The sequence below is a fragment of the Lynx rufus genome, unplaced genomic scaffold (genome assembly GCF_022079265.1).
Source record: "Lynx rufus isolate CCGP_SWC_20201006 ecotype Redwood Valley unplaced genomic scaffold, mLynRuf1.p SCAF_26, whole genome shotgun sequence".
Taxonomy (NCBI): Eukaryota; Metazoa; Chordata; class Mammalia; order Carnivora; family Felidae; genus Lynx; species Lynx rufus.
This window is the reverse complement of record NW_025814841.1, coordinates 2,344,345-2,367,897: the sequence shown is the minus strand read 5'-3', so window position 1 is coordinate 2,367,897 and position 23,553 is coordinate 2,344,345. Positions and strand designations below refer to the sequence as shown.

Sequence of the window (23,553 nt, the reverse complement as noted above, 5' to 3'; positions counted from 1 at the left end):
AATAGAAGGAATCGATAGTTAGCGTGTACCATTTACTCTTCTTGTTCTTGTAAAAAACAATGTGTGGATTCAGACCATTTTTGCCAACATAATTAATCCAGAGAAGCAGTAGTGATAGTTATTACTAGACTACATTTTGGGATGATGATTGATTAAGGGCTATGCTTGACAAAAGAATATAGAACTCCAAAATTTAAGTTGGTAGTATCTGGGGAGGAAAAAAATATATATATATATAGCTAAATATATAATTAAAATGAATTAATATAAAATTATATATATAATTAATGTATTACATAGTATAAATATAACTTTCTAATGTTTAGTTTGAAGCTAGCAAGTAATGATGGGTGGAAAAAAGAATTGTCATTTTCACATAATATTTTTCAGGATAAATACTACTGTTACTATTGCAGATTGCTGTCATCTTATTTAATAGGGAAAAAATTTCATTATTTTACTCTCATAAAATGTGAGACCAGGAGATTTTCACTGAAGTCAGTAGGAACTGGCGGAAAAGAGAGACAGCTCTTTGACATATATTGTATCCCCTTGAGGTCATGGTAGGGATTCCATCTGTTTTTCACTTAAGTTGATTAGCTACAATAGGAAGAGAAAAGTTTCTCTCTGGAAAATTAGAAACTAATCTTTCTGTAGAAATTCACATATTAGTCTCAATGACACACAATTACGTTTTTTTTTTTTTTCCAATTGTAGGGAAGAAGATAGGTTTGGCATTAAAAGAGTATAAGTATATCAATGGTTAATGATGCCACTGTCAGGATGAAGGAGCGTATAAGAACTGTTCACCTGAAGAAAAATGTTTCAGTGATGAAACATATTTTTGCATATATTTTAAGTCATTTATAACAACTCAAAAATTGTGTATGTCTATCTATCTATATGAAAATAAATTGGATTATTTGGATTATGTTATATTGGGTTATTATTTCATCTAAAGATCTAGTAGCCATGATTAAAATCTAGCAATGACATGGTTCCTTTACTGAGTTCCAGGGGTAACACTTTTGAACATCAGATGTTTTGTTTGCACTTAACAAAGGATAACAGTTTAAAAACTCTGATCACAAAAACATAGTTAGAATTTCTGAAGTGTTTGGGGCGCTTGGGTGGCTCAGCCAGTTAAGTGTCCAGTTCTTGGTTTGGGCTCAGATCATAAACTCAAAATTTGTGAGCCCAGGCCCGCTTGGAATTCTCTCTCTCTCCTTCTCTTTCTGTTCCTCTGCTGCTCTCTCTCTCTTAAAATAAATAAGTAAACTTAAAAAGAAAAAAAGAGTATCTTTTTTTTTTAATTTTTTTTTCAACGTTTATTTATTTTTGGGACAGAGAGAGACAGAGCATGAACGGGGGAGGGGCAGAGAGAGAGGGAGACACAGAATCGGAAGCAGCCTCCAGGCTCCGAGCCATCAGCCCAGAGCCCGACGAGGGGCTCGAACTCACGGACCGCGAGATCGTGACCTGGCTGAAGTCGGACGCCCAACCGACTGCGCCATCCAGGCGCCCCAGAAAAAAAGAATATCTTAAGTGTTTCAAACAAGGTATTTGGGTAGTGAGTGGAGAGTACTGAGGACACACGTATAATTTCAGTATATCTTCATTCATATTTTAGCGACTGCGTTGTGTATAAAAGGAACCATATGCCATTGTAGTTTTCCTTTTTATTAAAAAATGGTAAAGAAAGCCCTCTTGGTACATCTATGAAGACATAGCTTTTCATAAATTAAAGTTCCTACCTCCTTTTGAAATTAAGCTTCTACATTACACAGGATATTTTCAGCGTTTAAAATGATTCTCTACTTATTGTTGTGGTATTTTCCTCAGTTCCATATGGATATTATCTATTTCCTTGCTGTCAAAGGGCAGGCTTTTTTACAAGTCTCAAAGCATTTATTAATATTATTGCTGGTCATTATAAAACATGTGATTAAATACGACCCAAATCACTCCCATAATGTGATATTCCACAGAAATGTCAAAATGTGGGTGAGAATTTTATGTCAATGTTTAGATGTGCAAAATTCTAAATCATGTGAATCTAAGCCTTAAATACTCACAATTAGAACCGGGAAAGATCGCCTTTAATAAACCCTTGTTAGAGTTGCAGGCCTAAAATTGGAACGTGACAATTCTGTTGAAGTTTCTTTGGTCACTTTTTACTTTGTATTAATTAGTTGCATGTTTCACATCTCTATTCTTCATCTTTTGAATGAGTGAAATGAACTGTTTATTGAAAGATGCTCTTCTTAAAGTTGCTTGCTCTCCTTAGATTTTAAAAATTTCAGCAAACTATAAAGCGATACTTAAAATTTGCATCCTCTTTTGTGCACTGAGTTGAGATCATTTGGCATCTTGCCTTACAGTATCTCCAAGAGGAAGGAAACAAGCAAGAATTATTTCCTTGAATTTACAGATGACGAAGACATCAAGGCTGGGTCCATAAGTGCTACACGTTTCCTGTGGTACTGGATTATATGCTTCAGTGATTTGTTTTCTGCCTTTCTTCTGGTTTATATAGTAAACATGGAAGTGCATCAATGCATGTTTAGAACTAAGCAAACTAATACAAATTGAAACATAGGTGGTCTGCAGAGCAACTGGGGGAGCTTCTAGTATGTTACTGCTGGCAGGTGGGAACTCATATATTAGCAATTCTTGGATAAACTCAGAGACAGTAAGTTTCCTGGTGGGGCTGATAGGGAGCCATTGTAAAACTGGGCTACTATTACTGATTATTTGCAGGAGGAGTTACTCACTGAAATACCCAAGTTTGTTAATGACTGAAATTAAACAAACATGTCTTGGGATATATTCCAAGAGAATGTCACAGGATATGTGAACAGGAAGAGAAGTGTCAGGTCAACATCACTGTAGGCTAGGAGAATCTACTATTATTCAAAAAGGAAAACTCCAAAGAAACTATATGTAGGTGAACTTTGAATTATTGATTATCTAGAAAAGGTAGTGAGGGTCCTTACCAAGTGTTTCCTGCTGATATCATCTCTAAACAAAGGCTGAAAAGGAAAATGATGCCATCAGACTTGATTTTGGAAGAGAGACAAATCTTTCTTTAAATAGTAGGATCTGTGTTTGGAGAATAGTCAGAGAAATCACTAGGGGAAGTTCTTAACCTAGACAGACGAACTAATATTAGAGGTCTTCAAGTTTAAAGAAATTTGAAAATAGAAAAAATGCAAAGCATATTAAAGAAAACAGAATAAAACCTGAGTTACTGAGACTTGGATTTAACTCCAGCCCCAGAAGTAATTAATACCAAACCAAAAGCAAACATAAACAGATATTTAATCAGGTTGGCAGAAGCAGTTCAATAGATAAATTCAATACAACTCAACCCATTTTTAAGCATCTGGTGTGTACCAGACCCACTTCTCGGGTGCTGTGGATACAGCCGTAGACAAAAGTCAGTCTTATTTTCAGGAAGAGACAGACAATAAATAAGCAGACTCACATTGTAAAATGGGTGATGTTGAGCACTAGAAAGCAAAACAGGTAAGGGTAATAGAATGGTGTGTGTGTGTGTGTGTGTGTGTGTGTGTGTGTGTGCGCGCGCGTTCACGTGCACATGCGCACGCACGCACGCAAGACAGAGATTTTGTAAGAATGTTGGGAGAGCGAACTTTGAGCAGTGACCTAAGGAAAGGGAATGAGCTTCCAGGTACTCCGTCCGGGTCGAATCTGCTGTACCTATGAGGTTAGTGTTGCAGGAAAACCAGAAGAGGACAGCAGAGAGCTGGGGAGTAGGAGAAGTGTAGTCCTACCTGTGGGACTTGCTCTAGGAATCTGTTGGATTCACAACCACTATGGAAAGCTTGAGAGAGCCACAGAGGAGAGCTGAGGTGTAACTGGGAGAAGAGGCATGGTCATGACAGGTTGGTACATACCTAGAAAAGAAAGGCCTACAAAAAGTAGAGGTTAAAGTAGGAAATGGAAACAAGCAATTTGGGGAAGCTGTCAGGGGATACAGATAACCCCAATCACAATCATCCCTTTAGCCAAGGGCTTGATGAGACTCCATCTGTAGCTCATTAATGTCGGTTCCGGAAGAGCAGTTTGGGGTGTTTGAGAATTATATGAGTCACTTTGCTCCCTTCCACAATGCGACATCCTTGTATCAGAAAGATAACGAGTAGAAGACGTGAGTATCTGAGTCGGTTTTATCATTGTGCTTAACTATTTCTGCCGGTAGGTTGCCAGACTCCTTGAAATGTCCTCCCACATTCCCTTTAATCCTATCAGTTTATGTAGTTTCGTAGTTTAGTTTAAAAATTAAGAAATAACTGAGGAAAAGTACGATTTCTCTTTGGTAACAAATCCAAGCTTAGATTATTTGCATTAATCCCCCTTTCCCAGGTTAAAGTAAAGCAACAAAAATGTTATCTAGATTCCTCATACCGAAAAGAAGAAAAAAACCCGTACCTTCATGCAGATTTGGTTGTGGGAGTAGTAACTACTTGTTTTTCATTTAATCCAGTGTCCAACATATACACTGACTGTGTCGTTTCCTATTTTCTTTTTATTTTATTATTATTTTTTCAATTCAGAAAGTCTGTTTACTTGTATTTCATAAACCCTTCTCAATTGGGTTGCTTTCTTTCCTACTCACTTTTGCCTTTAATGACATGTTTTTGCCTCCTCTGATGCTTGGGCAACTGGAATCAGAATTTGCAAAAGGCGGCTCTTCCATAATCACTTTGAGTTCAATAAAGAAGGAGATCTCACAGGCAACTTTGTTCCTTTTTCCTTAACGGGATTAAGAAGCTGAGCTTTTAAAATTCTTGCATATAACATTGACATTTCCAGGGTGTGTTTGGACCAGGGAGTTCAAAGAGAAGGAATAAAAAAGAAAAGCCAATATGACTTTGTTTTTTACCTTGCTGGAGGAACTGTTTGTGCAAATCGCCTATAAGCTTATTGACCTGAATCTTTGACTCCTTGTTTTCTCTGGATTTGGCTGGAGTGGAGACACTGATGGAGCCCTGATAGAGCTGATTGAACAGCCCCCAGCTTTGCTTGGCACGGACCTCCCTTTTTCCTTCTGCACCACCTCCCCCTCCCTCCACATGACATTATTGTTCCTTGGCAAACCTGGATCTGTTTTCCTGGATCCAGTACTTCTTTTTTTTTAACATTTATTTTAAAATCCTTACCATTTTCTTATGTAAGTCATGTAACAATGCAAAACGGAGAGCATTTTTTTAGAATAGAGACACAGAGGCTGTATTTATGTCCTTGCTTGTATTTTTATCTCATGAGACTGGAAGAAAAAAATAATCCCTATCACTCTTTTGTGGCCATGTTAAAATCTCCAAAACATAGTTTTTGTTTGCAATCTGAAAGATATTTTCTAAAACTACAGTTATTGGAAAAAGTGAGAGAGCATTAGAAGGCAGTTTGTTCTTACAGGGAGTCAGCATTTCCTTGGTTTTGATGGACCAGAGGGCGTACAGATTTTGCCCATGACTTAGTGTTTTATATGTAAGAGTCAGATCAAGCTTTGTCTGTCTACGTCATCTCTGATCCCAAATATATCATCATAATAATTTCAACAAAATCAAAATGATTGATTTTATGTGGTGTTGAAATGACTCATGATGATATCATTTATATGAATCATATATGATTATGTAGACCACTTTTTTGCATATGATCAACTCAATTTATTGTTTTGTCTGTAAGCTGACCACCAACAGATCTTCATTGTGCAATCTACAAAAGATATTTGTTAAATATTTAAGACTTGATAAGATATATAATCACCAAATTCTCTTATAATTTATTAAATAATTTCATGTTGTAACAAAGTTTATTTCATTCTGCTTGTACCTGGCTACTTAAGATGCCAAGAGATATTTGGCCAAATTTTAGTTATATTCTTATTTTACATCAGCATTGTTGTTGATAATAAAAATGGAAAATTACTTACAAAATCATATTTTGCCATTTAGAGGAATCGCCTTTTTGGTTTTATGTGTAAGGTTTTTGTAAGTGAAAGAACATTTTTTGACCTGCAAAAATTTACTATAGTTGGTTGTTTTCCCTAAAATGTTGCAAGTCACAGGAAGAGTAAGAATTTATTTAACCTCCTGGTACTATATATGTTATATATATGTAGTATTTCCAGATGTGTGTGTGTATATATATATACACACACACTATATATGGTACTATATATGTTATATATATGTAGTATTTCCAGATGTGTGTGTGTATATATATATACATACATGTATATACATATACATACACATATGTATATACACACACATATGTGTATATATATGTGTATATATATACACACATCTGGTATTAATAAACATCTATGTTGTTTGATTTTTTTCACTTTTAATCTGGATACTGAATTAATCATTAATTTTAGCTGAGTACTGTAAAGGAGAACTACCTATTTATAAGCCCTTTTATTGTTACATTTTCTCAGTGATATTTGGATGAATAAAGAGCCCATGTTCCTTGAAGGAAGTAGTTTTGATCAAGTTGTAATTGTATAAATAGCCATTTTTAATTTAAAAAAATATATATACATAACAATTCATACAGGTGTACATTAATATTTGCCAGTCATTTACATGCACTAACTCTTAATTTATTTTTCTGTTTATGGAAAATTTATGTTACGAACGTAGCATTAGCATTAGAGAACCCTGGGAAGCTAATTTATTTTAATCATATGGAGTTAACGTCTTGTACAACCTTGAATCTGACAGTTGGTCACATGATCTTAGATAAAATGTTATCATTTTAGAGAAACTGATCTGTTAGAAGGAGTTGCATCTCTTCTACTTTTTATCCTTAAACAGCATAAATGATTTGAGAAAATGTCCTTTGTCCTGCACTAACGTATTTCAGGTTTATACCAAATAAGACTTCCAAAGCTCTGTGTCTTTTAATACAAAATTTGTATTTCCTTGTGAGTACATAAAATTTCTCACAATGTTTTGATTATTACTTAAGAAGCAACAGGAAGTATTAAATAGCTTGCCCCTCTACTACCTGGTGGGATAATCTTTATCTCTGGTAGGCCTAAATGTAGAAGGTGTAAAAGGAAATGAAAGCTGTGGTAGGATGAATTTAATTACAGTAATAAAGTCAGTCATTTTTTTGTTGTTCTTAAAAGGTCAAGTAAAAATAACTGAATGTGTTACACCAATGGAGTAAATACTGATAACGAATGCAGATTGCCATTTCAGCTTCTTTTTTGTAGTTCAATGAGATTCCAGAGATTGGCATTGAGACTACGTAGCAATTATAATAATTATAATAATGGTAATAACAACTTTCATTTGCTGACTGCTCCTGAAAGTCAGACATCTTGCTGTACGTGAATCATCTCTAATCAACTTACTGTCCTGCAGGGTAGATGCTATTTTCCCCTGTGACTTTCAGAGGGTCAGTAACTTGGTCAAAGTCACAAAACTACTAAAGGTTAATACTAAATGAAAACTAAGGTGATTATACTTATGGAAATAGAGAACTGCTTTTGTTTTCTGGTGCCCATCAGTATAATTCTTGTAGAAGAACAGGAACCCGTCTGACGAAGCCTGGGCATATGAAGTATAAAGCTAACTTTTCCAAGGTATTTTTAATCTGGCATTCTCTAATTAAACACGTATCAAGCCTGATGTGTCAGTCAGGAATAAGGGGATATATTAAGAAAAAGAAATAAAAAAGAAAGGTTCAAGGAATGAGAGGTGTGCTTAAAATATTTAGAGCCTCCTCTGTTACATCTTTCAAGACTCTGTATCAACATAAACTAGCTTAGCAGTGAGTGGAGTTGGCATTTTGACATAATGAGAGGGCTATGTTGAATGCTCTTTAGACTCATTATACTAACTGGATGGTTATGTTACCCGCATTGGGTGGCATAAAATAAGCCACAGTTTCTCACTGCCCGTTTCTTGCGAAGTTGTTTTCAGGTAATCGAAATGAGTGGGGACAACCCAAAATGTGTGTATTTGGGCAGAAGCCAGTAACAAATGGCAAGAATGTTTACAAATCCATCAAAACTATTTGGATCGGAATTTCAGCCCTGTAGAAATGTTTGCAAAGTGAACTCTTTAAAACAGCTTGACCTTAACACAAAATGAGACCAAATAAAAAGCGGAGAAAGGAAGGAAGGAAGAGGGGAAGAGGGCATTGTTTGCAGGGAAAGCTCTGGGCACCGTGGAAACTTTTCACTTTTCTGAAGGAAATGCAGTGCAGCAGATGGTACAAGTGGAAGTGAGATAAACATAGGAACTGGAAAAGTAAGCAATACATTCTAACAGGTTCTGTATCAGAGATCTGGAGAAGCGGAAAGATTAGACAAGGAACTGTTCTGAAACTTGACAGTGGCTGTATCTTACCACGTCTTACGTATGTAGGAGATGGAGAGTGGAATTGCACAGACAGTAGGCTGTGATTATATTTTTTCTGACAGTGAAAAAGGAAGGTCTCTTTAAGGATTATTTTTAAAGATAGTGATTTATCAAGGTAGAAATCTACAGATACATAAAACACTTGCCCCCCTACCTATTTAACAATAGGATTTGATATAATTTCTCTTGTTGCACAGCATTAGCACAAGACAGTATATTTTCGATTCAGATAAGCTTTTTTTCAATGCGAATTGTGGTCCAGTCTAGTTAAACAACACTGAGAACCTATATTACTTGTTTCTGGTTGTAGAAACATTGATATGTGTGAGTGTTTGCACAGACCACACAGGTACAGAGGCAAAAAGGGGAATATATAAAGAATGTTCTCGTTTCTTAAAGATACAGCCCTCTAGTAAGGAAAAGAAAAACATGAACTAAGTGAGACAAGGAATATCTAAAAGGAGTGGAAAAAATGTTAAGTTTGAGCTGATAAAGGAAGGAGTGTGTTCTTTCTCAAGCTTCCTTGTATTGTGCTATTTACCAGCACATACCTGCCTCATTTAATCCTTGGGTCTTGGGCGCCTCTATCCTGTCCTGGTGGCCGAATACCGAAGGGAATGCTGAAATACAGGAACTCATAACAAGAAACATTTCTTCAAAAATATAGAGTGATACTGAAGGAAATGGACAAGGAAAATAGCCTGTATCCTAAGGAAAATCCAACTTAGAGAAGAATGATGTTTTCTCTTTAATATTGGCAGTTGTGCAGAAGGACCTCTGAAGCAGCCGTAAAAACTCTGATCACTAATAAAAGGAAGGAGTTTTGAAAATTTACATAAAATGTGAATCTTGTCTTTACACTTAACATTGCCAGAGCAATATTAGATATATTAATTTACCATTTTCGTGTATTTGGCAATTGTTTAGCTACTTTTATATCAAATGATACGTCCAGGATAGTTCAATGCAGCGCAGTGGAGCTTTAGAACTCCTCACTTGCATAGACTCCTTCCAAGACCTTGCACCTAATTTTCTAGTTACGGCTTTGTATTCCTCTTTTATGGAGGGCCTCCCAAACTGTGTAAGCTTTAGGCTCCAGAAAGCCTGAGTCAACCCCCATTAGTACCTTTGGTCAATATGAGTGAGCTCAGAGGAGAGAGCAATGATCCAGCATGAAGTGTGGTTTCAAATTCATCATTTTTAGAAAACCTTGAGTAAGGTTCCCAAAATGTCTTGGTATTTAGATATCTGAATTCCAAATCTGTTATCGTTATGGGATAAGTCGCCCTGTGTCTAAAGAGACCACAGACACTCATGCAAGTGCTGTTAAAAATTAGAGCAGAAGGGGGGGAGATTCTCCCACACTTCTAAAAATCTAGATGATGCTGTGGATACTATCTATGTTTTTCCTGCGTTATCACCAGCAGCCAAGGACCTCTTGCTGGCCCTGAGGGAGGAGGTGGTGTGGGGAGACCTTGTGGTAAAAAGAGTCTGAATGGGTATTGTGATAGCATACGTGGGACTCTCTCTCCACTGGCGGTAGAAGCTAGATTTGGATCTGAGCTGGAATGAGGCTGATGTGACCTGGAATATTTTTTTTCCCTTTTTATTGCACAGATATGCAAACTTAATCAGGATTAGATTCAACTAGAAGGATAGGTTCCTGGAAGCTGCCACAAAACTCTCCTATTTCTATTCTCTTGCCCTGAACTTAGTCTTATGAGAGGTCCACCTCACTAAAAGGGAGGCTGGCACATGTGGTCTTTATGATCAGGCGGCACCATGCCCAGCTCTAAATTCTGTTACAATGAAGCGTTTTCAGCTTATTAAAGGGCATAGATTTTGTATGCCTTTACTTGATTATTGGGTTAATGACTCAAAGCATTATGCAGTCAGTTCACTCAATATGCATACTTTATCCAGTTTGATAAATATTTATTGAACATGTGCTATATCAGACATTGCGGGACATGCTGTGGATACCATGTAAGTAAACACAGGGAAGCCTCTGGCTATTCTGGAATTTACATGATAGTGGGGAGGCAGGCATTACTAAAATAATCACACAAGTGGTACAGGGTGGTTTGACATAGTGAGGAAGGTCAGAGAAAGTATCCTTTAAGGATATGATACTTGAGCTGGCATCTAATGCTGAATAGGCATTAATTAGATAAAAAGAGGTAATAATGTTTCAGATAGATGGAACAGCATATGGTTGGCAAGAGCCTGATGAACATGCAAAGAGGGCGATGGAGATTGTTGTGTGAGTTGACCCTGGAGAAATAGGTGTGGGCCAGAGAGATGACAGTGACCCTAAGGTGAAGGATAGGAAATGACGAGAAGGAGCATAAAATAGGAAGACAGATATCTTGAAAGCTGAAGCATTAAATGCAAATCCGAGCTTCCCATAAGCCATAGTAGAGAGAGAAAATGGGGTTAAGGTGTAATTTCAATTGGCAAGCAGCAGAAAAGTAGGGTTTATCTGCAGAAATAACTGTTATCCCCTAGTTTTGAGCTCTGAGAGTCATTTGTCATTAGGTATCTGAACTAGTGTTGGATAAAGGGCCTTCAGATACAGACTGAAGCTGTTGGTTGCTGTCCCAGAATATTCATTCTCCGCTGGCCTTTAGCACTTTGTATGTGTGGCTTGAATAAAGTCTGTTTGTAATTAGTAAATTATATTGTAGTAATGGAACACTATGGTAATGAGTAATTGCTTATGAATCATATTCTTAAATGGATTATGAGGCCTCTTTGGAAAAATCATTTTGTTAAAGAGGAAGGAATAAGCAATAAGGTTCTATGGAAAGCAGTGTTCAGACATCATCTTAAACTGGCTTGGTCTTTCTGTGTAGATCGGGCTGGCTCGTTAAAGAGACCATTTCAGAGACTGTGAGATTTGGCTTTACTTTGTGTTGTTGTTGATGGTGATGATTTCCTAAAGTGAATGCGGGGTTTGAATCTTGAAGACCGAAGCCAGCAGACTGAAGGGATGACGGTTTCTTGATAATACAACAACAGATCTGTAAAAGATAAATTACAGTTGAGAGTATCCTCACTTACAGATTATCAGGCATTACTTTCTTCTTTGGAGCAAGAAGTGCCTTAACTGTGTAGGATCCTCTTCTTTGTCTTTTTATTTAAAAAAAAAAATTAATGTTTATTTTTGAGAGACAGAGCATGAATGGGGGAGGAGCAGACAGAGAGGGAGACACGGAATCCGAAGCAGGCTCCAGGCTCTGAGCTGTCAGCACAGCCCGACATGGGGCTCGAACCCATGAACCGTGAGATCATGGCCTGAGCTGAAGTCGGACGCTTCAGTACCCACGTGCTCCTTTTCTGAATGGAATGTAATAGTTCAGTGAGGGTTTTTTTGGGGGGGCAGGGGTGGGGTAGGTAGGGAGAAAGGGAAGAGACAATAAGGAAAAATAGTTAAATACAAGCTTTGAGATACACATTTTAGAAAAATCTTTTTAAAGTAGGTTTTTTTTTTTAAATTCTCCCACACTTGGCTTACATATTGATTTTTTTTCAAGTGTCCATAGAGAAAAGTAATACGCAGAAATTTTTGAATGATATACTGCTGAGAATTTGCCTTATTTTATCACATGTGGATATTTCCCTTATGCACCAGATCTTTAGTGAACTTAAACTTTGTGAAAAGCTCTTTTCACATGGGAGATGATATTCAAATGTGGGGTAAGTGTTTAAGACTGTAGAAATAATTTATAAATCACTGTCCTTTATTCCTCAGTTATTAACACTGTGACTTTTATGTAATATAGCTACCATAAACATCAGTGTGTTGAATAATTTCCTCTTACTGGCTGTGATAGAATGCCACAAATTATGGTGGTCACCCGTTAACCGTAGAGAGGAGTTTCTTCTCCAGGTGGCAGACTTAGCTCTGGACGGCTGTCACCATTGTCATCCACAATTGTCTGAAATCCAGAAATCCAGTGTCTGAAAATTCATAATCAGATAAATGTGGACTCTATTCTATTGACGTGTTTAATTGCTCATGTTCTGGAATATGATAAAAGGTTATTGCCAAAACAGTGACATATTAAGGAGATCGCATGCATTTTTAAAAATAACTGTCCACTGAATATAACTATCCAGAATATGGCAAAACCCTACATTTTCTTATACACTTAGAGCACGTCTAAGGGAGACTTAAGTCAGACACCATTATAGAGGTCCATAGAATAATGGACCTTTTCTTATCAAATGGTTGAAATGTTTAGGTATCTTCTTAGGTATTGGCAAAAAGGGATAATAATTGTACATTTTTATTTTTGTATCTGGCGACATAACCATATCTATAATTTTGGCAATGCAGTGTTAATTTAACATGATGCTTTTGTTTGATGAATCTATAACCAAACAGTTGTTTTAAGCCCAGCAATATCGTGAGGCTATTAGGCAAAGCAAACCAGAACTGAATCGTAAACTTAAATGTCCTCGCCCTTCAATACAAAGCTGTAGTTTTCTGTTTTTGACTGTTACAGTCCTTTAACCAAAGCTATCTTGTCTGATGATAAAACCATAAGTGTATGAAGCTCACACATTTTTCATCTCTTTTATGACCTTATCTTTCATGAGCGGCTTCTGTGAAGGTATCCTAACTATAGGAAGCACCTGGAAAACATATGTGATATCTATTCTCTGATAAGCAGTGTGAACAAGAAAGTAGATCTGTCACTTCTGAACTGTTCATTGTTAAAAAATACTTTGATGATTTAGCTGATTGCGAAATACATTATAGGGATGACTAACAGCTACAGTAACACTCTTAGTCAAGAAAGTTCAATAGTTTTATTGTACAAGAATTTCTATAAGAGGTTAATATTGATAGGAACTACATGGATTAAAGGAGCAGGGTTGAGAAGGGCTGTTTTCTTGTATGACTGCTGGCAAACACTGCTGCTATTTGTGCTGAAAAAGTGGCTTTCTCAGTATGTGGCAAATCTTTAATTTATACAGGAATGTCTAACTTTGGGTGAAAAGGTGTTTATGGTTTTGAAATTATTTTTGCCTAGCAAGGAGAGCTGCTGCTTTGACCACCTTGCCAACAATACCTAATATGGGATTTGAAGATTCTGTTTCATGTGTTCGAAAGACTATATTCTGGTGCATTTCCCCGAGTCGTTTGTGCTGTGTATTATATTGCTCAATAACACCTTCAATTTCCCCCTATAGGGCTCTCATTGATTCTGAAAACTAGACTAAGGAAAATGGAAGGGCCCACAAAATATGTATGATATCTTTTAAAAGAGCAACAAAAGAGTTTAATCTTGCAATGGAAAACCATTAACTCCATAGCCATAATTTTAGAAATATTATAGATTTTGTTACCGCTTGACATTTATTCTGTTTCATCTTTTTATGAATTGGTCTCTGGGTATATATAGTGGTTATTCCATTAAGTGTGTTTGTGCTTTGCTAAAAATACACTGAAATTTCTATTTAAAAGTATGTGAATAAAGAATTTAGCAAGTAAATGAACGGATGTCAAATGCATTCCTAGCTCTTTCTGCAATTCTCTTCCTAGCATCCTTTTCTGTCTTCTTGTCCTTTTCCTACCAACAAAGCTTTTGAAGCAGTATCTTAACAAACTTGTCATTATTATCTTGGCTATTAATTATTCATGCCGTTTTTCATAAGCTACTTAGAGTACTGATTTCAAACATATAAGAATCAAAAATAGAAGTAAATAAAAAACAATGGTCAATAAAGTCATTTCCATTCAAATCACAAAGAAGCTGGGGTTGGATTAGTATCAAAATAAAGTTCTGTGTATAAATTTTCCATGAGAATAAATATATTGAAAGGGAAAGAAGCAAGTCCCTATTGTGAAGGGAAAAAATAGTGTTTTCTTAAAAGTAATTCAGAGATTTCATATTCGATTAAATTGTTTTTTAATCATTTCATTTTTCATTAGTAAAAAGATTAAAAATGAATTAGATAAAAACATTACCATAAAAATGAGAGTTAGTTTCCTGAGATAAACTCGGAAGATGAAGGGTCTAAAAGTTGACAAATGTGACATATTTTAGTTATTAAATAGAAATAATGTGCTGAAGGCAATTAATTAGCAAATGTAATGATACTGCAGTAGGTTAGGGTAAAAAGAATGAAACCAAGATCTAATTTTATAACTCGTCAGCGAGTAATGGTAATTGATTAAGCATCTATGTGTAGTTGATTTTACTGAGTTCCAAGTCCAACAGTATACCTTCAGAAAAATAATGCTTCTAAATGTTATATCCATTAAATCTTTCATTTTAATATGTAAGCATAGTGAAGGAACAAGGCCTATTATATATGGAGAGGAGAAGCAGCTATCTTTGTTGCTTGATCATCAATAGAGATTCACTGTAATATCCTAATAGGTTTGGAGTATGGTCGCTGGAGTCAGAGTGACTTGGGGTCAGTTCTTGGATGTTCCACTTGCTAGCACTATGCCTGGGCATCTTCTCACATATCTGCCTCTTGGCTTACTCTTCTGAAATACGGGGATAACATTGCATGGCAGGGCTGATGTGGTGTTCACAAAACATTTAACTAGTGCTGAGGGGTGGTCAAGAAATGTTAGCCATGTTTAGGTTTAATATAGAACCCAAGCGTGCAGACCTGTTCTCTGCCTTTATTCATCTTTATGTGCAGATACGGAGATGAATAAAAATTTAATTCCAGCCCCTTTTGTTTTCTGCACCCATGTGTGTCACTTCATATGACAGTCTTATGTTTTTGGTCATCTTTTCCTTTTTCGCGTTTTTTTCTTTAAGAAACATGATTAAATAACTGATCAAGGGCTTTAAACTAGTCTCCTGTCCTGAGTTTATTTTTCTTAATGTGATATTGCACATTTACCCAGTTTTAAAATAGCTTAAAACAGTTGCAAAATGTAATTTCTTTTGAGCTGTTAATTGTATACAATCAACTATCTTTACAGTGTTTCCTTAACTAAATACTCTGCAATATTTATTTTCAGTAGTTCTAATTATATGTGCTGCATAATGAAACAAATTAGAGCAAATTGTTCCATGAATCAGGATTATCAATACTGAGTATTGCTCCAGATGTTGGTGCAAGTTGAAATCTAAGCTCAATAGTTCCAATCTGGCAGTTAAGTGACATTTAATGAAAGTATTTTATTATATGAAATTACTAGTTCAATCAAGCCTCTAATAGGCTAAATTATATTTTTTTCATTTTGAGTGATTTACCAAATTTCTGTGTGCATCAAGGCCTGCTGAGATTTGTAGTCATCCTGCTATTTTTTCCCAAGATATTAGATGAGAATGATCCTGGGTAAATTTAGCCTATACTGAATGAACGAAATGACTTCATGCATTCAACCATCATACTGTAATAGCAGTTCTCAAATTATTTCTCTTAGCATCTTAAAACTTTGTATGGATTCTACTCTCACATCATTGAAATGATTGAAATGTGGTCAGTTTCACCACCATTTTTCCTGCACAGCAACTTAATTGCTGTAATGTTGTCTATATGGAATTCTTTGGGGAGATGACTTTCATTTTTAATCTGAGAAATGGTTTTCAGTTATGGAGCCTCAGGGCATGAAACCTACAGAATTCAGTTTTATGTAAGATAACGCCTCCAGAATTTCAGAAATGTTATTGGCTCTTTCCTCCAGGAACCTTCTACTGCACCAAGTCTGGGTTAGGTGTCATGCCTGTGTGCTCCTGTCACGTCTTGGACTGCTCTCACTAAAGCATTTGCCACACAAGATTACAATTATTGATTTGTCTCTGTCCTAGTCTGAAGTTATATGAGAAGCGGAACCATCTTTGTTTTATATTCTTAGTGCTCAGCACAGTGCCTGGGACTCCAAATTTATTTTAATATATTAATAAAGAATGGTTTATTTCATCTCTCTTCAATAAAGATAAACATTTACAGATTCAGGGGAATTCTTTTAACTTCTGATTTTCATGATTATTGTGATTCCTCCACAATATAGTCTTCGAAACATCCCTTTTTCCCACTATACTTCTCATTATTTTTCCTTCCAAATATGTAATTTACCTAATAAAATATTTCAAAGTAGACTTAACTATAGTCTCACAAAAGTTTTTGGGCAAGAATGTCTGAGACATGAGTCAGATTGTGGTTATAGAACAAGTAAGGGGGGGACCCAAAGACCAGATGTCTGAGAAAAAAAACATGTTCATGGAAACTCAATAAATATATGTTGGTTACTGTATTTGTGTCACATGATCATATCAACCCCCTACTTAAATATTTCATTGACTTCAATGTGAAGAACTCCAGAATTAATTATACTAGGTTCTCCATTGGTCAATGTCATTTTACGCTTCTGGTCTCTGAATTTCTGTATCTTACGTGTTTTCATTTGGAATTATTCATGGACTACCCTGATTATGGTTTTTTATCAGTGGTTACTTCTCTTATGCATATTACCTGACTCCTTTACTAGATTATATGGTCCTTAAGAGAAAGTATATATCTCATTGTATCTTCAGAAATATGCGCTGTAAATGTTCACAATTGAGTAAATTTTGCATGGCATCACGAGTTTCCAACAATTTAAACGTAATAGCAAAATTCAGAAAGATTTACTCCTTTGTGTGGCCATCAAGATGATATAGTTAATATCTGCGTATAGAACTTAATTCATCCAGATGGTTCTACCCAGAATTCTACTATCTGAGCCCTTGGATATGTAATTTTTTTTTTCTGGATATGTAATTTTTTTTTAAATTTTTTTTTCAACGTTTATTTATTTTTGAGACAGAGAGAGACAGAGCATGAACGGGGGAGGGGCAGAGAGAGAGGGAGACACAGAATCAGAAACGGGCTCCAGGCTCTGAGCCATCAGCCCAGAGTCTGACGCGGGGCTCGAACTCACGGACCGCGAGATCGTGACCTGGCTGAAGTCGGACGCTTAACCGACTGCGCCACCCAGGCGCTCCTTGGATATGTAATTTTTAACAGCATGTCCCATGCTTGCTTGGGTATGTCTTGCTCTGGGATTATTCAGCTATTCCAGGTATGCATGGTTCTCTACTCAACTGGTGGGGGTGGAGTATAGGAGAGGCAAGAAAGGATATTTTGAAAAGAATGCTAGTCAGGCAGTTAGAAGACTCAAATTTAATTCCTAACCTTGTATAAACTGCTGTTTGTGGTGCCTTTATGATGCCTCTTCATGCTCCCCTATAATCCTGCTTCTTACTTGTTGAGGAAAGGATATCTACTAAAAGCTGCTTCCATCAGTCACCCCTGTGATGACTGGGAAACACTTAATTGGTCCAGCATGTGAAGGTTTGGGAGGGGTGACTGATGCAGAAATAAATATAGTGGCTCTAAGATCATACATAAGTTACCCTATCTGTGCATCGATTTTGTAATCAGTAAATTTCTCTAATTTGGGTCAGATCATCTCCAGAGTCCTCCCCCCACCCCCGACCTTGCTCAGATTTCCTTGTTTCAAGATTCATAAGACATGAGAAAAGTGCTTAGAAGAAACGGACACCGTTTAAAGTTATAGGTTGCATTCTTTACTCTTCACTGTTGGGGAAGACATTTTCCTTTGTAAATTCCCCTGCGTTATTCCCCTGAATTAAACCTCCACTCAGTCTGTGGGCTCCAGTGTCCGTGAAAAATAAAGTGTTGTAAAGGTCATATTTCCCCCAATTGGGTCTGGTATCCTGGAGGTACCAGAAGATTAAGGTGCTACATGGATTATTGTATTAAGTAGCATTGAATCATTTGGTGAGAAGGTTTTCAAGCTTTTTGTATTCTTTGTGGATCAGTGAAAATGTTTCATCTTCATATTACTGTGACTTAAATAACTTGTTACTCTTCCTTTCTATCACAGGGAAATGAGACCAGAGACTCAGAGTCTAAATAAACACAATATCTAGAAGTTAGTAATGTTACCTTTATTTTTATTGTATTTATGTTCATTATTACCTTCTATTAGGAGCATCTAATCCTGATTTTTCTTTTATAGCAGTGATAAGAAAATTTTCATTAAAAAAATATGTTTGTATGTTATAAAAAGTGAGTCTGCTTTTTTTAAGTTTTTATTTAAATTCTAATTTGTTAACATATAATGTAATAATTAGTTTCAGGAGTAGAAATTAGTGATTCATTACTTAACATATAACACCCAGTGCTCAATAAGTGACTCTGTTTAAAGAAAGCTTACTACGCATGACTGGACAAAAAACTATGAACATAATTACATAAGGAGGTTCGGAAGAAATTGAGTACTTCAGTAAGGGTCCCAGAAGGAAACTGATAACTTGGCCAGTGGATTTTGCTAAAGACAGTTTGGTGAAGAGACAGTGTACAAGGTATGGAGACGGTTAAGGAAACCAAACCAACAAGAGATGGGGAGCACTGATGGCGGGTGACAGTGAGAAGCTGTTAGCTCTCCTGATCCGAAGAGTCCTGGGAAGTGATAGTGCTGCAGGAGTGTGGGAGAAGCATATGAGCCGCTTAAGAGTGCCCACGTACAACACAGCCATTGCTCCCACCTGGGGACCCTAAAAAAGATGGGGTTGGAGGACATGTACCTGTCTTCTCTCTTCCTGCCCCCTGGTCCTCTCATCTTGTAAGTGCCTCCCATTGATTGAACCCGCCCAGGAATAAGAGAACAAAGCAGCCCCATTGATGGGGTCCACAGAATTTGCCTCATGGGGCACAAAGTACAAAGTAGGACATAGAGGGAAGAGAGTCAATTGAGGCCATCAGGAAGGGGCAAGCCGAGAATAACTAGCTCATAGAAAGTATCAGGGTTTTCTGCCAGAGCTGATATTTAATGAGTCCAGTTATGCCAGTCTGCTACCTGCATAGCTTTAGTTCAATACTCACATATATGTGGGCATACTTTTCAAAGTACTTAACAACTGGTACAACTTGGGCTCTGACCGATCAGAGCAGATGCCATAAACCTCTTGCTGAATAGACATAAACCCCTAGTCTCTGGATTAGGGGAGATAGGAGGGGGCACACTAGACAGGGGCTGGGGCAGGGAGGGTTGGGCTGAGGGGCACTTGGTTCAGGGTTCACAGCATTTGAAAATATTAAAAGGCTGTACAGCCTATTTGTCTATGCAGGCTGAGAACCATCCCTCTTTGTGTCTGAGAAGTGAGAGCAGAACTCTTCCACTGATCTTGTAAGATAATTAGTTGATGTGTCCATGTTCTTCTATGTGACCTGTAAAAAGGAGCACAGATTAAAAGTCTTATCTTACTCCTGAGTCTTTGTACCTTTCTTACGGCACTTGGACCTTGTCTTGCACTCTCATTATTTGTGAACTTACTCTCTTAAATGGGTTTTATGCTCCTTCCAAAAAAGTATTGTATTTTTCCATATATATCCTGCTATATCTACTACAGTTCCTTAAACATGGTAAATGCTCAGTATCTATTATTTTATGGAAATAATTCCCTTGCTATTCATTGTAGTCATCCTGAAAAGAAGAGAGAACTCAACTTTCAAAGATCCTTCAATTCCAAACATGGGTTTGGTGGTGTGGGGGTATCTTTTTTATTCTTTGTCACCCACCAGAGCCAATGATCCTGTGTATGGAAATGGTGACAACAGAGTTGTCACTGGGTTTCTGCATTCTCTCTACCTTTATTCCGCTTTTTAAAAATGATTCATTTTGTGAAGCTATATATGGAAATGAAATACAAAATTTATGGAGTTTAACGTTCAAAACTCATCAACATCACATTAATGTCTTTGCAATAAGAATCGCTTCCTGAAAATTTTGTGTTACTTGTAAAGATGTTAAGAATTCAATGTATTTTTTGTTATAATCATATAAAAACTTAAGTATTATTATAGATTTGGACAACTATGTGGAAAATACTTCAGAGAAAGCCTAGATGGGCAAGCAATTTAATTTAAAATTTTTAGCATTATTAGATTCAACATTTAATTGCCATGTTTTTGGTATCCATTTTGGAACAAATTTGGTATGACATCGCATTTTCTTGTTATTCGGTTTTCTGATCTCTATTACCATTTATAGTAGGTATATTTTGCAATATTTTTGTGTGTACCATGTTACCATGGATTACTTTCCTATAAAGGAGTTGCTTTATTACTTAAAGGGAAGGTTCTTATAAATTAGACCTCTTGATATGCACTTGCCTTGTTAACATATGTTCTTTGCCATAACTATACTCTCGCTCAAAAAATATAACATTTTTTTTTCTTACGTGGAAATGAAAACATGAAACTGTGAACTCGCTTCACTTCTCATGTATAGCTTTATAGTTTCTTGCATTGTGAAGACTTGAGTCACTGGCTCATCTCATATGCTAATTATTTATGGCCTTTTTATACCCATTTAAAAAATAGGTTTTAGCAAGCTAAAAGCTGGGCGGGGGGGGGGGGGGAGAAGGGGGACGTAATCTTCAAAATAATCTAAATTCGGCCCCAAACCTAAATATGTCTTACCCTAAGCCAGTTAATTGCTTTGTTTTTGTTTTGCTGCATCTTGCCTTTATAAAAATTATTATTTGGAAATACAAGAGTTAAGGTTTTCCATATTAAAAGTGGTAATTACACACTGCTTTTTTAATTTTATTCTTATATAAAATATTAATAACACTGAATTTTTTACAGAAATGTTTTTGTTTATAGCAGTTAACTTTATTTATGTATTTATGTACTGATGACTAATGCTGATTTTCTTTACTATAAATCCACAGTAGATATCAAAATGATTAATCATGGTCATTTTCTTTGCATAATGACAAATATATGTAACCAACGTATGCTTAGGTATACTCTAAGGGCATCCCTTTACCAGATCTGAATGTCAAATAGAGAGCTTTAACTATTTCCCCTTTTCTCTCTGTGTTGGTGTTTTCAGGTGATGATGAAGGAGTCCAGGAGACAGCAGAATCAGATGGGGACACACAGTCAGAAAAGCCAGGCCAGCCTGGAGTTGAGACAGATGATTGGGATGGACCAGGTAGGACAGAAAATTTAAAATTCAACCGGTTGTTGCTACTATCAGGAATTCACTTTTTTCCTCTTAAATTTTAATTAGGTTGTAAAACTCTTACAATCTCAGCTCATGTATGTATGTATGTATGTATATACATGTATATATATATATATATATATATATACGTATACATATACATGTTTGTGTGTGTGAATGGAGGTTACATGGGAGTTTAAGTAAACATTATTTAAAGAAGATTTTTTATCTTTCTGTTAAATAAACTAGAAAAACCAGTGTTTCTTCTGCTTAAAATCTTCATTTTTTTCTCACTCCACTGTCACATAAGAATTACTTCATTCTACTTGCCTTTTTGGGTTTCTTTTGAACAAAAATCTTGATGCTATATCTACATTCAATTTGGGAATAATTTTAACACATTTGAACAAGTAACAGTAATACTATAAAGAAATATTTTTAGTTTAGTCATATTGTAAATTGTAGATTAAATCTCAATATATATTTAGAAGTTTAGAAAATATTAACGGATACTCCTATTTGATTCAAGGTTTTGGCAACATTTTCATGAATGAAAATTTAATTTGATTTAAAAAATCCTGATATTTAATCATTTCAAGAAAAAAAATGATGAAAATACTCCTAAACACCAACATAATTTTATGTAAATATATACAGCTCATAAGAACTCACTAAAAAAAAAACTCTTTATATTTGGTGCCAAGTAATTTACAATTGATGGTATATTTATAAATGGAGACTATTATGTCATAGGACTTAAAGATATAAGCGAGGTTTTGAAATAGTTTTAGCCATAATTTCTAAAGCAGTAACATTTTTCATTAAGAAAGATCCCTATATTTCAATCACATTTTCACCCTTGCATGACTTTGCAAATTGCTCTCTGCTGTGCGTGAAGAAGAGAAGGACTCCAGTGGTAATTTTCTGAAACCAGCAGCTGGAAAATATAATGCAAACAAAAATGAAGATGCACTATAGCTGATTATTATGATGTCATTTCTAATGTTATTCATGATACACACAAATGTTTGTATTCTGTATACATACAACATGATGGTTATACAAGATTTTGGATCAAAATGTGTTATATTTAAAGTGCCATTATACCACTTTTTAAGGGTTTGGAAGAAGTTGTAGACTTCTGGCATTTTCCCCTTATAGCATAATGTTTCTGTCTTCTCGGTAGAGGAAAGAATTCCTTGGATTAAAATTTAAAAAATCTTTGGGAAATTTCATTTTTTTTTCTTGAGGATTACATTTAATTTCAAAAGGATAGATGAAGTTTGTATTGTGCTGTTTTTTATTCGTGGAATTAGGCATATGTGTGCCGCTTAGAGTTTTTACATTTAAGATTAATTAGATTTAGTGGCCTTTTGGATATGCCTACTTACAAAGTGTACATTCTGGCTGCTCTTTCGATGGTGGAAACTCGGAGGGGGCAGATTTTCTTCTTTCTGATGGTCTGGGGCCCACTGTATTCCCTGTGGCTTGGGAGTATGTAAGCACATTCACGCAGTGGTAAATTATTAAACACATGGGCATACCCAGTGCCGCCTTTTTCGGGAAGCTTTTCCGGAAGTAAACTTGTCTTATTAACTTAGAGACAGAGAGAGAGGAGCAAGATAAAGAATGATGTGTCATCCAGGATGAGATGTTTCACTGTTGAGTTAAATTTCTTTTATGTATCTGATTTAATGAAATTATTATCCAGTTGTTATAGTGAACATGTTTATGCTCTTTTCTTTGGCGCACTTGAATATGTAAAAACTTTAGGGGTGCCTGGGTGGCTCAGTTGGTTGAGCATCCAACTTCAGCTCAGGTCACGATCTCACGGTTTGTGAATTCAAGCCCTGCTTTGGGTTGTGTGCTAACAACTCAGAGCCTGGAGCCTGCTTCTGATTCTTTGTCTTCCTCTCTCTCTGCCCCTCAGCCGCTTGTGCTGTGTTGTTCTCTGTCTCTCTCTCTTTCAAAAATAAATAAACGTTAAAAAAATAAAAAAAAAAAACTTTAAAGGAAAAAGGTATGTATCTAAGCAGATGTACCTATAAGAAAGTTCTTTTTTGTTTGTTTGTTGCAAAATTGATAACAGATTTTTCCCTTCAGGTATTTTACCAAAAAAGAGGGGGTTAATTATTTTGA

The 23,553-nt window shown here is 36.1% G+C and overlaps 1 protein-coding gene across 1 annotated transcript in view; it reads left to right on the top strand.

Annotated features, from left to right (window-relative positions):
* Positions 1–23,553, top strand: part of ZFPM2 (zinc finger protein, FOG family member 2) — a 372,521-nt gene that overhangs the window by 2,489 nt on the left and 346,479 nt on the right. The window contains exon 3 of the mRNA XM_047088967.1: positions 21,301–21,402. Coding sequence (XP_046944923.1) covers positions 21,301–21,402 — 102 coding nt within the window. The remainder of the gene's footprint in view (positions 1–21,300; positions 21,403–23,553) is intronic.